At 42.1% G+C, this 12,415-nt stretch overlaps 1 protein-coding gene across 2 annotated transcripts; it reads left to right on the top strand.

Annotated features, from left to right (window-relative positions):
• Positions 1–458: 458 nt before the first annotated feature.
• Positions 459–11,017, top strand: zgc:174863 (uncharacterized protein LOC100136852 homolog). Of its 2 annotated transcripts, XM_034551196.1 has the most exons (9): positions 505–632; positions 4,846–4,913; positions 5,004–5,348; positions 5,785–6,078; positions 6,684–6,803; positions 7,926–7,958; positions 8,529–8,567; positions 8,659–8,691; positions 8,845–11,017. In XM_034551196.1, exons 2-8 carry the CDS (start codon positions 4,850–4,852, stop codon positions 8,670–8,672), a joined length of 909 nt encoding a protein of 302 aa, XP_034407087.1. In that variant the 5' UTR covers positions 505–632; positions 4,846–4,849; the 3' UTR covers positions 8,673–8,691; positions 8,845–11,017. The 2 variants fall into 2 exon arrangements, with proteins under 2 accessions (XP_034407097.1, XP_034407087.1); XM_034551206.1 differs by lacking the exon at positions 7,926–7,958 and having other exon boundaries at positions 459–632.
• Positions 11,018–12,415: the final 1,398 nt, after the last annotated feature.

Genomic DNA, 12,415 nt, shown 5'->3' with positions numbered 1-12,415 from the left:
GTCAAGCTCTTACTGTAGCTGACCCCAGCCGGACAATGGTGAAGCGTACTGATGTTTCAGAAATCTTTTATTTTTTGAACACAAATGTTCCTTTTCCATAAAGATCCAGAAATCACCGTAAGAGCTATGGAACAAATACAACAGAAATGAGCTCTTACCAATGCACAAATTAATTAAAATAAAGTCACTAAACATGTAATTAAAGCCTAAATAAACACAAAGTACCTTGTTCCCGTTCCAGCTAGGAGCTTAGCAGTCCGTAAAGTGGATTGAAGAATAACCAAACATGAACTCCTTCTCCTTCAGTAAACGTAAAACTAACGGACCTTTTGCAATGTCAAGTTGCGACAGGTACATCTATTTCCGGTCTCACCGGAGGAACTTCAAAATAAAAGGACAAAAAAAAACAAAAACATGCACAGGCACTTACAAATAAATTCGTGCAGGAACTACCACCGACCTGCTGCCACAACAGACCAGCAGCAGCCAATCAGCGCGCACGGACTCACGACGAAAGTGAAAGTAAGGAGAAAACAAAGGCATCGTGGTAGCGTCCATTTGGACGTCCAGCCGCGAGTCAAAACAATCGCCCCGACGCCGGAGAGACGTCGCCCTGTCGAGGAGCTCGTGCTGTGAGTATCGACCCGGAGGGGTCGTCGTGTTTGGAAGCGGACGCGTTGCGACGTGTGTTGCGTGCGTTGCGTTAAGGGAGCGTGGCGGCGAGGTGCGCGCGTACGTGTGTGGCGTGTGTACGTGCGTCTGTCCAGCTTCGTGGATGGCGGGATTCGAACCTACTTTATTTAATGTATTTATTTTTGAGAAGAAGGCGAACTGTTATGTGTCTTAACTCTCGGATTGTTTTCTACGAGGAAACGACTCGACTCGCGTTTTAGTCAAATAATCTCGCGAGCTCATCTCAGAAGCGTCGTGCACGCGGCTTTGACAGCGCTCGAGTTCCTCGTATATATACATAGACACATGTCTATGTATATATATTTACTTTACTTTGGGTCACCTGGTACGTTGATGTTTTTTCAGAAAGAGTATAATTCAGAATCTAAATGTATTCTTTATGTTTTTAATAGTTTTGGCCCCAAAAGAGAGGAGACTACTGTTGCAACTATTTCCCCCAAAATAACCTTAGTTTTTGTATTTCCCCTATCAGCTTATTCTTTAAACATAACGGTGCGTTTGAGCTCTACATATTTGGGGCCCTGTGCAGTTTACTCGGTGGTTGGATTGAATAGTTTTATACTTTGATTTGTTTGTCCATATTTTGTCCATCTGATATTCATTGATCCAATTCCAATACTGCTAACCCTGAACTAACCTTCTATTTCTATTGTGATGTTTTAACGATAGCTGGTAATATTAACACACCTGTTAATATTCAATCTTTTTACAGGCATGTTTGTGCACTTGAAACAGGAACGCACTTTTTGATGTTAATCTTCCAATTAATTTGACCAATGACTGGTGATTCCTTCTATTCTTATTCAACTGTTGCTCAGAGGATCTTTTTCTCTTTCGGCCCCTTCAATTGTCATTCGGGTCTAACTGTTGTACAGTTTTGTTCTCCATGTACAAAACAACTTTCTTTTTACAAAACCTTTCACATATTTGTGAAGAGAACTTTCTACAAACTAAAAGCACGGCAAATGCGTGACAAATACAGAGCAGTCCTCTCGGCCAAAAACTCCGTCCAATATCCAGACCACAGTTAGTGGTAGTGCAGAGGTTTCCCCCTGTTGTTTTCCATAATTAATGATTAAATAAACGTCAAACTACATTGTATCACACAATAAATCCAGCATTATTATTTGTTATGGGAAGTCAGCCGTGCTGTTTCTTCTCTAAATAGACATTCCACGACTTTTCTTTTTGGGGGTGGGGGGGTTGTTTGCAATCCTCACTGGAGCAGAAATGAGCCTCCTGCAGTGGCTTTTCATTTGACTCTGCGGTTGTAGAGTTATGAGTGAAAGTTGCATCAGGACTCGGTGATGAAAGTGAGGGCTGACTCACTTGACTGACATGTAGATGTCTGTTTGAATATCTTTCTATCTTCATGTATGTGGATCCCAACGTTCCAAAAGGAGCTCGACCGTCGCCTCCTATTTGAGATTCAGGGATTCCCGAAACGTGGATGGGGTTGTCAGCTCGTGTCATGTCAGCCGCCCCCGATACATCAGCTCATATTATTATTTTAGCACAGTTGTCGTATATTGTTTTGGCTGATAAGCAACAAGGAATTGCAAAAGAAAAGAAAAGCCAAAGATATTCACGTGTCTTGGTTACAATTCTGAGATGTTCATGACGTATGTCATATAGCCGGTTTGTCATCGTTACCCCTCACTTTCCCCTCATAATAATCTTATTATAATTGTTAATTTTACATGTTAACTTGTTTCAGTCAGTGTTTTTTTTTGTAACAGTATCGACTTACAGCACAGTTCCTTGACCTCGCAGTTATTGTGACGGTCATTGGGGAGGAAAGGCTGTCAGGTCGGTCATGATGATATCCAGACAGGAAGTGAGCAGAAAGGCCACTTGGTCCGTGTTCTTCAATGGAGAAAAAGGATTATGATAGAACGCGTACTTCGGGATCAAAACAATACTACCGTGGTTAAAACTAGGGATCGGCCAATGTGTTTGATACAGGCAGATTCTGATACCGTTCATTAGAAATATCGGATAACCGGTATTTGGAAGTGGAACATTTAAAAAAAATCTTGGTGTTAATATAACATTTTGAATCAGCGTTTCAGAAGGACAGTGAGCGTGTGCAACACTCTTTCTGAAAGTAAAGTAAAAGGAGCACAGGGGTCATCAGAGATGTTCCGTCAGGTCTTTGTAAGCCAAGATGATATTATTGCCTCACCTCTGCTGACGAAAACAATCTCTCTACTTTCTCTTTCCCTTGTGTGTTTGTTTTAATGTGCCGGCTCATTTCAAGGGCGAGTGAATACAAACACTTTAAAACAAGTGGTCAAACAGGACGAACAGCCTCATGTCACAATATCCGGGGAAAAAAACACGGAAGCAAACTCGGCATGCATAGTTAGAACCGTGTTACCACATTATGGGACAAATACATTAAGGCTGCTTTTTTAATTTATTTTTGCATCTTCTGAGCAGTGTCATCGGTGCCGGTTACCGCCAATCTCTTGAGGATAATATACGGTGCCACATTCTCAACAAACAAGACGGTTTAAAAAGATTTGCGGAAGGGATCAAATGTTTCTTAACTCATTTTATCTGGACGATTGCACACCCACACAGAAGAATGTGCTCTGTGGAGTCCTCGCTTCCCCTTGGCTGAGCTGCTGCAGTCACAAATGCAGTCAAAACTGCATCTATGCAGCTTTGTTCCATTCGGGAGAACAGGTGTTATGGATTATGGCTGTATGTCTTATTTTCATGAAAGAACACGACACCCTTGTTTCACTCTTACATAACGCACTGCAGGGATGCAAAGGTCAATCGTTTTGTTTAACTAATAGAAAGCAGCGCATAGTACCACAATGTACACAGTGCTCGTTCTAATCTTAGAGTTGCGCTGGTTGCTCTCGGTGCCTTCTGATTGTCCAGAGAATAATCTTCACATCATTTAATACAACAATAAAATGGCCAATTGCTGGGAGGCGGGGTTAAAGAAACCGCTCCGGGTCATTTTGTACCTGGATGTTGAGCCAGTTTGGCTTCATGCACCACTGGTCCACTTCGCACAGACTCCCCCCCCCCCCTGAACTCACCCACAGATAATAACATTTCATTTCTTCCCACTTCTATTGTGTCAGCCGGAACCAAACCACCCGCTAGGCAGGATGAAGTCCAGTTACAAAAAGGAAACAAAAGTGAAAACGGAGATCTCGAGATGAAATTCGTGATCGGCAGTCGGCACACCCTGGCGTCCTGTTGCTTTCACCTTCATCCCATTTTTGAAAGGCCGCCGCAAAGAAAACCTGCTCTATTGCTTCGGTTAGCTAATGCACAATGAATGATAAACGATTGTCTCTGGCTGCCGTGTTTGTTTGACAGGAACAGACACAGATGTTTTCTGTTGTGTGTTTATCAAAAGAAATTTCCCCCTGGGGATGAATAAGGTATATATAATATAATATAATATAATATAATCTAGAAACCCTGATCTCAGTGCTGTGATGAAGTCAAACATCCAAGTGTGTTCGTTTTATATGTACATATTTTTTCCCTGTGCTGTTTGTTATGATAATCTTTCTGTAAATATCCTTAAAGAATCTCAAGCGCTAACAAAACCCCTGGAGCTAGCTAAAAAAAAATGAATAAATGTGACAAGGGCTGCTCTTTGTCTCTGCAGTTTGTTCGCTCTGGTCCTGAATCAGTTGACGAGCGTTTTCCCCCTCGGTTTTCGGTTCCTTTTTTGAAAAAAGAGAAAAATCCAACTGCACCAAAATGCAACCCGAAGAACAGTGAACCGTGTGCGACTCACAATTAAGCCGTTCCCTCTTTTAATTACTTTCAATGCTGAAAGCAAACAATTGGTAATTGCACAAAAACAAAAAATCAGATTGTCTGAGAAGAAAAATGCAGATAATTCGGTCATTCTTACCAGCATCTGTCACAACAACAACAGCAAAATCCAGCCTGCAAAATACCAGAATGCATATTAATGTCCCCACCAATGGTTAATGTGTGCATTATTGTGAGGCTCTTCAGAGCGTTCATAAATGTCGGAGGTCATGTGCGGAGTCGCAAGTGCAGCCGCGCTCGGGTAGGAAATAGAACCCATTGTGTTAAAACATGTGTATGCGTTTGTTACATTTGATCTGATCAACACATCACAAATTGTTTGTTCTGTCGTTTCAGGTAAATGAACATGGCCTCAATGTGTATCCTCCTTATTATCTTATTCAGCATAGAAAATGCAAACACAGGTAAATTCTCTCCTCAATCAGAGAATTTGAATTTGAAAGGCTGCTTGCTACCGACTGTAACGTCTCATCCTCTCGTATTTTCTTCTGCAGATGAATTTATAAGTCTGGACTGCAGGGCTGAACAGCTGGGACAGTACGGCCGGCAGTCGCTGCTGGAATGTGTCGTCAAAACCCTCCAAAAAGACACGCTGATACGTATAGTCAGCTGGAAGAAAGCGGACCGCAACAACACCGACGCCCTGCTGGTCTTTAACGAAGAGGCAATCATAAAGCAAAAACCAGGCTTTTTGTTTGCCCAGCCGTCCTGGGATGTCCGAAACATGAACGTATCCCTGCTCATCAACAACACCGCAGTGGAGGACAAGGGAAATTACACGTGTGATGTGATAACGGACCGCGGTACTGTCTTCAAACGCACCCATCTCAAAGTCACAGGTGAGAGCCTCCAGGCCTCAGTGGACCACCGACACACATTTAGACAGCTGTCTCTGACCATTCTGAGTCTTAAATGCACCTTCGAAACCCCCCAATCCCAAAACATGTGAGCGTTTAAAACAGTCTCGTTACAAACAGAAAACGGTGCTTTAAAAGATGTACTTGTTGCCCTGGAGACTATTCCGAGGTCCAGGGGACTTTCCTGATCCCATTACCTTGGCATTTCACTTTCTGTCTTTACGTACTTTCTGTTTCAGTGTTACAAATAATTACATACAGGAATGCCTGTCGCAGGGGCCAGTTTTGTGTCTTTCTTCCCACACACTTTCAAATATAATGGTCCACTTCTTTTTGTGATGCTTTATGGCTGTCATTTGGTTGACGTCACGGTGTAATGTTCAGCTTAATGATCGTGTTTTTTAAAAATTATTTGCAGCCAAATACAGCAATCCAACAATCACTCTGAATGCAGACAAAACCCTGACCTGTAACTCCGATGGCGGCTACCCAAAAGGCCAACTTTGCTGGTTCGGCGAGGGCATCGCGGAGCTGACAAGTAACGTTACAACTGAGGTGAATCAGACAGCCGGTGGTCTGTTTCAGCTCTCTAGCAGGCTGGTTGTAGGAAAAGAATCCTCTGTCTCCAAATACACCTGCAGCGTGTTCAATGCCAGCGGAGGCCTAGAGGAAAAGACCCAATACCCAGTAATGGACGCGCCAAAAACCGAAGGTATTTGCTTCACACAATGAAATGTCGTACAGTGTGTGTTTCGGCCCCTGTCACACGTGAGGTCACATGAACGCATTGAGGACCGAAACCAAAGAGTGAAAACTGTGATCCAATGGAGCTTGTTGTTCACGAAAGGTTGAAAAAAAACAAACATGCTATGAATGGTAAAGCCATGAGGAAACAGGCAAGGAAAGTTCCGCCGCCAGGCGCCTGGTATTCGTTAATTTACCGCGTCTTGACACCCGATTACAAGACAGCAAGTTGGGTGGTGTGGGACAGGACAGCGATCTTTGAAAGGATGAACTCGGCTTAAATCTGATATCTTTCTCAAAACCTCAAAAGAACAACCCTCATACAGCAGAGAAAACTCTGCGGCCCTGATAAGACTGAGTTTTGCTACTTGTTTTGTCTGGTTTTGTCCATCTTTGATGGGAAAACTATCAACAGTTTTACTGGAGGTTTCTAGAAGTATTTCAAGGGGGAACTTCCCGCCAGTGCATGCATACGTCTTTACTCTTTTTGTGTCTCGACCTGAATAGTATACTCTCTAATATGAGAGCGTTATGAAAATATCAAATCTGTATTGTTCAATTTGATCCATTCAGAACAGGAACAGCGGAAGGTGTTGGATCCGGCCACCAGAATCGTGGCTCCCGTGGTGGTCATCGGATCGCTGATCGTGGGCTTGCTGCTCGCGCTGCTGATTTACAGAAAGCGATCTCAAAGTGAGTACACAGGCCCTCCTTTGGCTTTTGGTCAAAACAAACCAACACATATATTGTTGAGTATTAACGCATCTAAAAGAAAAGTACAAGGGAGATTTAACAATAGTTGCCGGTTCAATTTAGGATTTTCTTCTTCCTCTAAGAAACCAGATTGCATTACATTGAATGTGATGCAATCTGGTTTAAAAAATGAGATGAGATATTCCAGAAGTTCGGGTTATTCATGTCCGTCTTCAAACAATAGTCAGGCGTCCTCTAACTTTGAAAGAGGTTTTGTGTTATTCTTGTTATTCCTGTTTTTACTTCCTTTAAACTCTGATAAACAGTAGTGCGTAGTGACTCGCTACATTACTGATGTACAACTAAATACTACAGCACTATTATGATATTTGATAGTGAAACTTGAACACTGACGCTCTGTATGCTCAACGTTGTGCGGTATGTCATCAGTTAGGAGTGCGACCCATCACAGATTCTTGTGTTTCCAAATATTTTCCTTGCTTTGAGTCACGGATCAGATCAGCAGAGGAAGAAAAGGAGAAAAAATGGACCTCAGATAATAAGCAATGCTCGATTGTTTTTGTAGTTTTGTTTTCTTATAGCGGCTGGTAAACAAGGCTCCGTTCGTAAAATGAATTTCAAACTGTCAGTGTACTTTGTTATAGTCATCTGCATTATTGCATAAAAACACACAATTCAAATGAAAGCTTGTATTTCTATTAATTTAAAAAAAGATTGTGCCATTCTAAAGAAGTATAAGTTGCTTAGAGCTAGTGTTAGGAAGTTCATCAGCTCCTAATTCCCTCTCAAGTGTTGCTGTGGTATTGCTGTGACAATCCCCCTCAACAGTTTTCATTCAGGTGTCTCTCCAACAAACAACGTTGTACGTTACATTTAACCAGACAATAGGCCGAGCTTGAAAGCACAATAGCAGGAAGTGAACAAACCTGTAGAGCACCTGGCAAGTAGCCATGTTTTTCAGGAAGGGAAAGTACACGCTCTTTCATTGTTTAGTTGAATGGAGCGGCGTGGGCGCTGCACACCTCATGACGGGCCAAAACACAAAGATTGTTTTCTGTAGTAGATCTCTGACTTTTCATTCTTCCATCATTTTCTTCACAGAGACCCGAAGGCCCTCCACAGCACCCCTTATGGGTACGTCCATCTTTGGACATTCTCTTGCTCCTGTTGTTGATCTAGCTTTGTCTCTTTCTAGAGGTGTAAATGAATGTTTTGTCCACGGATCTTTTCGACCTGTCGGCTGGTTTTAGCGACCTGAAAAACTGCAAATCTGCTCCAGACCTTCTGACGTATTATTAAGTAGTTTAATTGGCTAAAAGTATTGGTCTCGTCAACATGAAACCTAACCCCACATACAGGTTTCTGTTCTCAGCCTGTTGAGGCATGTACTCCCACTGTGTTTTGAACATTAACTCAGGTGCAGCACATGTTGATCTAAGGAACGTAACTATCGACGAATACAATCTTCTCACTGGGTTTCCTCTCACTTAAACGATGTCTGGGGAAGCACAGCGATATAGATTATTGTATTTTTGTCTTGGCTTTGGGGGAAACTGGGCTCGGTCTCTAATTACTTTTTAGAATCTAACCTGAGCCGTGCGCGGGGGTCTGCCTCGGCTCGCTTGTCAAAAACTTGCTCAACAAGGTGATGGTTTGACGCCCTCCCATTGTAAACCACATTAACAATCTTTTCATTTCTTCCAGGTGTTCATCTCAGGGTGCCCACATCAGATGTCGAGGATGGTATGTCTGAATGACTCACTGTGTCTCACTACACTTCAAATACACGCCATAACAATTCATTTATACTTCCATATGAAATCTTTTTTTGCAGGTGATGATACATAACCAGACAATGTGGCTTGAGGTAATTATAGTGCTCCAAACAAGCAGTTACTGTATTTTCACCTCCGTTTCTTTTTGTGTCTATTGACGCTTTTCAAGACATAATTAAGGTATCTGAAAGCTCTCTCTCTTTCCCCCCCCCCCCCCCCCCCCCCCCTCCCCCCTCCCCTAACAGGAGTCCCATCATATAAACGCTAAATTACTGGCAACCTCTGAAATCAACACTTCCTTGATTGCTGATGTCTCTATCGTTGTACTTTGCCCATTGCAAACAGCTATATAACCAGGGATGACTTTATTATTGTGATTCATCACCTAAACGCACTAAGAAAACACTTCAATCACATTTGAATCTAAAGAAGGACTTCGACTGATTTCAACGAAAACCAACTTGATGAGGAATTTAGGATGGCAGTGAATGTCGTTTTGGTTGTTGGAGGAACTGTCGAGTGTAATTGTGCCCACGCATTAACTGTAGCCTTTGGCAGCTTGGCAGGAGATGCCCTTCCTACTTTCTCTCGTCATGTTGATGTTACGAGGAACGGGTTGAATCATATTACCATGATGGGGCAGGGGGTTGTGTTTGTGTGTTTGTGTTGGTGTGTGTTTTGTACGGGAGCACGTATATTCCAGGGGAAATGGAAACGATGTTGCTATTTTAGTGATTGTGCTAAAAGACGAGAGTTAATCTATATTTTTCTTTCTGTCAACAAATCCCATGAAAAGGCCAAATGCAGCAATGTGCTCGTCACAAGCTGTTACACTGTTAGACATAAAGGTGTTAATTAGAACCACATAGGATCTTCAGCTTGTCCTCATAACAGAACCCTTTTGGGTTTCTGGTAGAACCTTTTATAAACAGTCCACTTGAACCCTTTCAGAGGGTTCAACCTATAACCCTCTCAGGAACTTCTGAACCCTTTAATGTAGGGATTCATCTAGAACTCCTCCAACAGGGTTCTACAGAGGACCCCTTTATATTCCAAGTGTTTTATTTAGAACCCTGAAGGGCTGATGTGGTGGGTGGCTGGGTTTTGGGCGGTCTTTTTTAACACCTATGGTTTCAACAACTCTTTCTTTAAAAGAAAAGGTTTTTTTGCATGAAAAGGGTTCTTGGAGAATATCACCAGCCTTTTCGTTGGTAAGGATTCTTCTTCAGAAGTTTCTCATTGTTTGACAACACTTTGCGTCCTGCTTAAATACTTAAGATGAAATCAACTGGCCGACGTTGAGTGCAGTGTTACCCCCTCACTGCCTGAGAATAGTCAACCCCAGCACATCTCACATCCTTATTCTGACCACGGAGGAAGTACACAAGAGAGCTGCTGGTCGCACTTCCGCACGTCACAAGATCTTCACGTTCTTGCTGTTGGAAAATAGAGTGAAGAAAGCCCAAAACACATGTTTGTGTTCCTCCAACTGTCTCTGTTACCTTTGGCAGCAGTACGCACCTTCATTGACAAATCAAGCCTCGTCTTCAGGCAGGTTTCTGGTTTTCTTCTTGTTTTCATCTGACACCAGCTCTCATGAGAAATGTGCGCTCATATTCTCAGGCATCGTTATTTCTGATCTGAGATCTGCTCGATAATGAAGGCACTGACACCACCAAAGGCAAAGTTGAGAGTATAACAGAATCATCTTATCATGCTCGAAGTGTACAATTAACCTTGGTCCCTGACACAGAGTTGACTTTTTGGATAGAGAAAATTGAAAGCTTTCAATTTGAAAGATCATTCTGGAAATAAAAAAAACAGAAGAGCATTTTTTTAAAATATATATATAGAGTTGTTTTATAAAATTGTGAAGTTGTAATGTTGTGTGTCTGTAATAACTTCCAATGTTGTGTTATTTTGATTAACATAGACAAACAAAACTGATCTGTGATTTTTTTCCATTGAAACCGTGTGAATGATTTTTTTATTTCTTTTTTACTGTGTACTCATTTATATTATATTTGCAGTGTCTTGGCATGATTTAAAAAATGTCACTTTTCTGGTCATTCCTCTCAGTTTCATGTGGACACAGAATTTCTGAGGGAAAATGTCAAGACATTGAGTCTCCAGATGTATTGGCTGGTATCCAAGTGTATCTTCTTGATTTGTTCACACTGTGTAGGGGTCTTCATCCTTGTTTCTCTTTCACTCATCTTTGCATACGTTCACGAAAAGAAATGAAGAAATTCTTGCACACATTAAAAATGTTTTTTATTTTTTATTTACTGTGATACCCCCTGGCACTTTCTTAATGAATGCCCTTGACTTCATAGATCCCCTGTCCTATAACTATTCCTGCTTCTCTATCAGACTGAACGTATCTGTTTTCAGTCAATAAACACGTATGGCATCTGATCATTTTCATCCATATTCAAGGTGAATATTGCAGAACTATGTAATCTCAATCCTGCCATCTATTGGACAAATGACTCTACAACATGTGAGGGCAGAGCAGCAGCACACGTGCGTGGTACTGAACCGACCTCACCTGTTGATGGTCGAGAGGTCCACAAAGCGGCTAGTAGGTGGACTTTAGTTGAGATTGTTTATGCAATAAAGAAAAGGAGAGAGGAGCTCAGTGTATCCTAAGATGTCCCCCAGCAGCCTAGGCCTATAGCAGCATATCTAGGGACTGGACCAGGGCAAACCTGAGCCAGCCCTATAACTATAAGCATTATGAAAGAGGAAAGTCTTAAGTCTACTCTTAAATGAGGTGACTGTGTCTGCCCCCCGAAAGTGGAAGCTGGTTCTATAAAAGAGGAGCTTGATAACTGAATGCTCAGGCTCCCATCCTACTTTTTAGGGTTCAAGGAACCACAAGTAGCCCCGCATTTAGTGAGCGCAGCTCTCTATTGGGGCAATATGGTACTATATGCTCTCTAGTGGGGTAAAATGGTACTATATGCTCTCTAGTGGGGTAAAATTGTACTATATGCTCTCTAGTGGGGTAAAATGGTACTACAAGCTCCTTAAGATATGATGGTGCATCACCAATCAAGGCTTTGTAGGTGAGGAGAAGAATTTTAAATGTGATTCTTGATTGTACAGGGAGCCAGTGCAGAGCAGCTAATACAGGAGTAATGTGATCTCTTTTCTTAGTTTTTGTGAGTACACGAGCTGCAGCATTCTGGATCACATCACACGCATAGTCCACGACGGGTTTCAAATCTGCAGACTACATCCAGCCAAGATCTCTTCTGGCCATCTATGGAGGTGTGGTCTTGAAAAAGATGTTTGTCGAAGGCCACTGCTGACTATTTGTGGCTGTTCCCAGCAGAGTCGGGGGAGTTGGTTATTGGTTGAGCGATATATAGATGTATTAATGTAAAAATAATAAGAGTTACCAGTAAGGGAGATATACTTTTTTTCACAGACATCTTGACTTAAGAGATTAATAATGTCTAAGTAGCATCAAGCATCCCAGTAAGTCATGCCAGGGAGCCAGCATGAACAATACCAGAACCCTGTAACTATAGCAGAGGAAGGCAGTATTTGGTATTGCCTTTTCATCATCGACAGAATTCCTGCATACACAAAGGGGAAAACAAAAGCATGAGAAGTGTCGGGGTTGCTCTGTCTCCTCAAAAACCTGAACAATCCAGAGACATATTCAGGGATTCTTATCTTGTCCTATTATTGACAGGTAAACATTGTTTTCTCATAACTTCTCCCACTTCTCACGGCATCGCTCCTCTTGAGCTCTCGTCCCGTGAGTTAACAGTTCCATATAATATATTTAATTCACAATTATCT

Source organism: Cyclopterus lumpus, chromosome 1 (genome assembly GCF_009769545.1).
Source record: "Cyclopterus lumpus isolate fCycLum1 chromosome 1, fCycLum1.pri, whole genome shotgun sequence".
Classification (NCBI taxonomy): domain Eukaryota; kingdom Metazoa; phylum Chordata; class Actinopteri; order Perciformes; family Cyclopteridae; genus Cyclopterus; species Cyclopterus lumpus.
Note: the sequence above shows the minus strand (reverse complement) of the source record. Positions and strands in the feature narration are given on the sequence as shown.

What these genes read in the sequence shown, in the direction of transcription:
- zgc:174863 (XM_034551196.1), top strand. Translation starts at nt 4,850, where the DNA reads ATGAACATGGCCTCAATGTGTATCCTCCTTATTATCTTATTCAGCATA. An exon ending in CATAGAAAATGCAAACACAG is followed by an intron (nt 4,914 to 5,003) that starts GTAAATTCTCTC and finishes TTTCTTCTGCAG; the next exon opens with ATGAATTTATAAGTCTGGAC. An exon ending in TTACAGAAAGCGATCTCAAA is followed by an intron (nt 6,804 to 7,925) that starts GTGAGTACACAG and finishes TTTTCTTCACAG; the next exon opens with AGACCCGAAGGCCCTCCACA.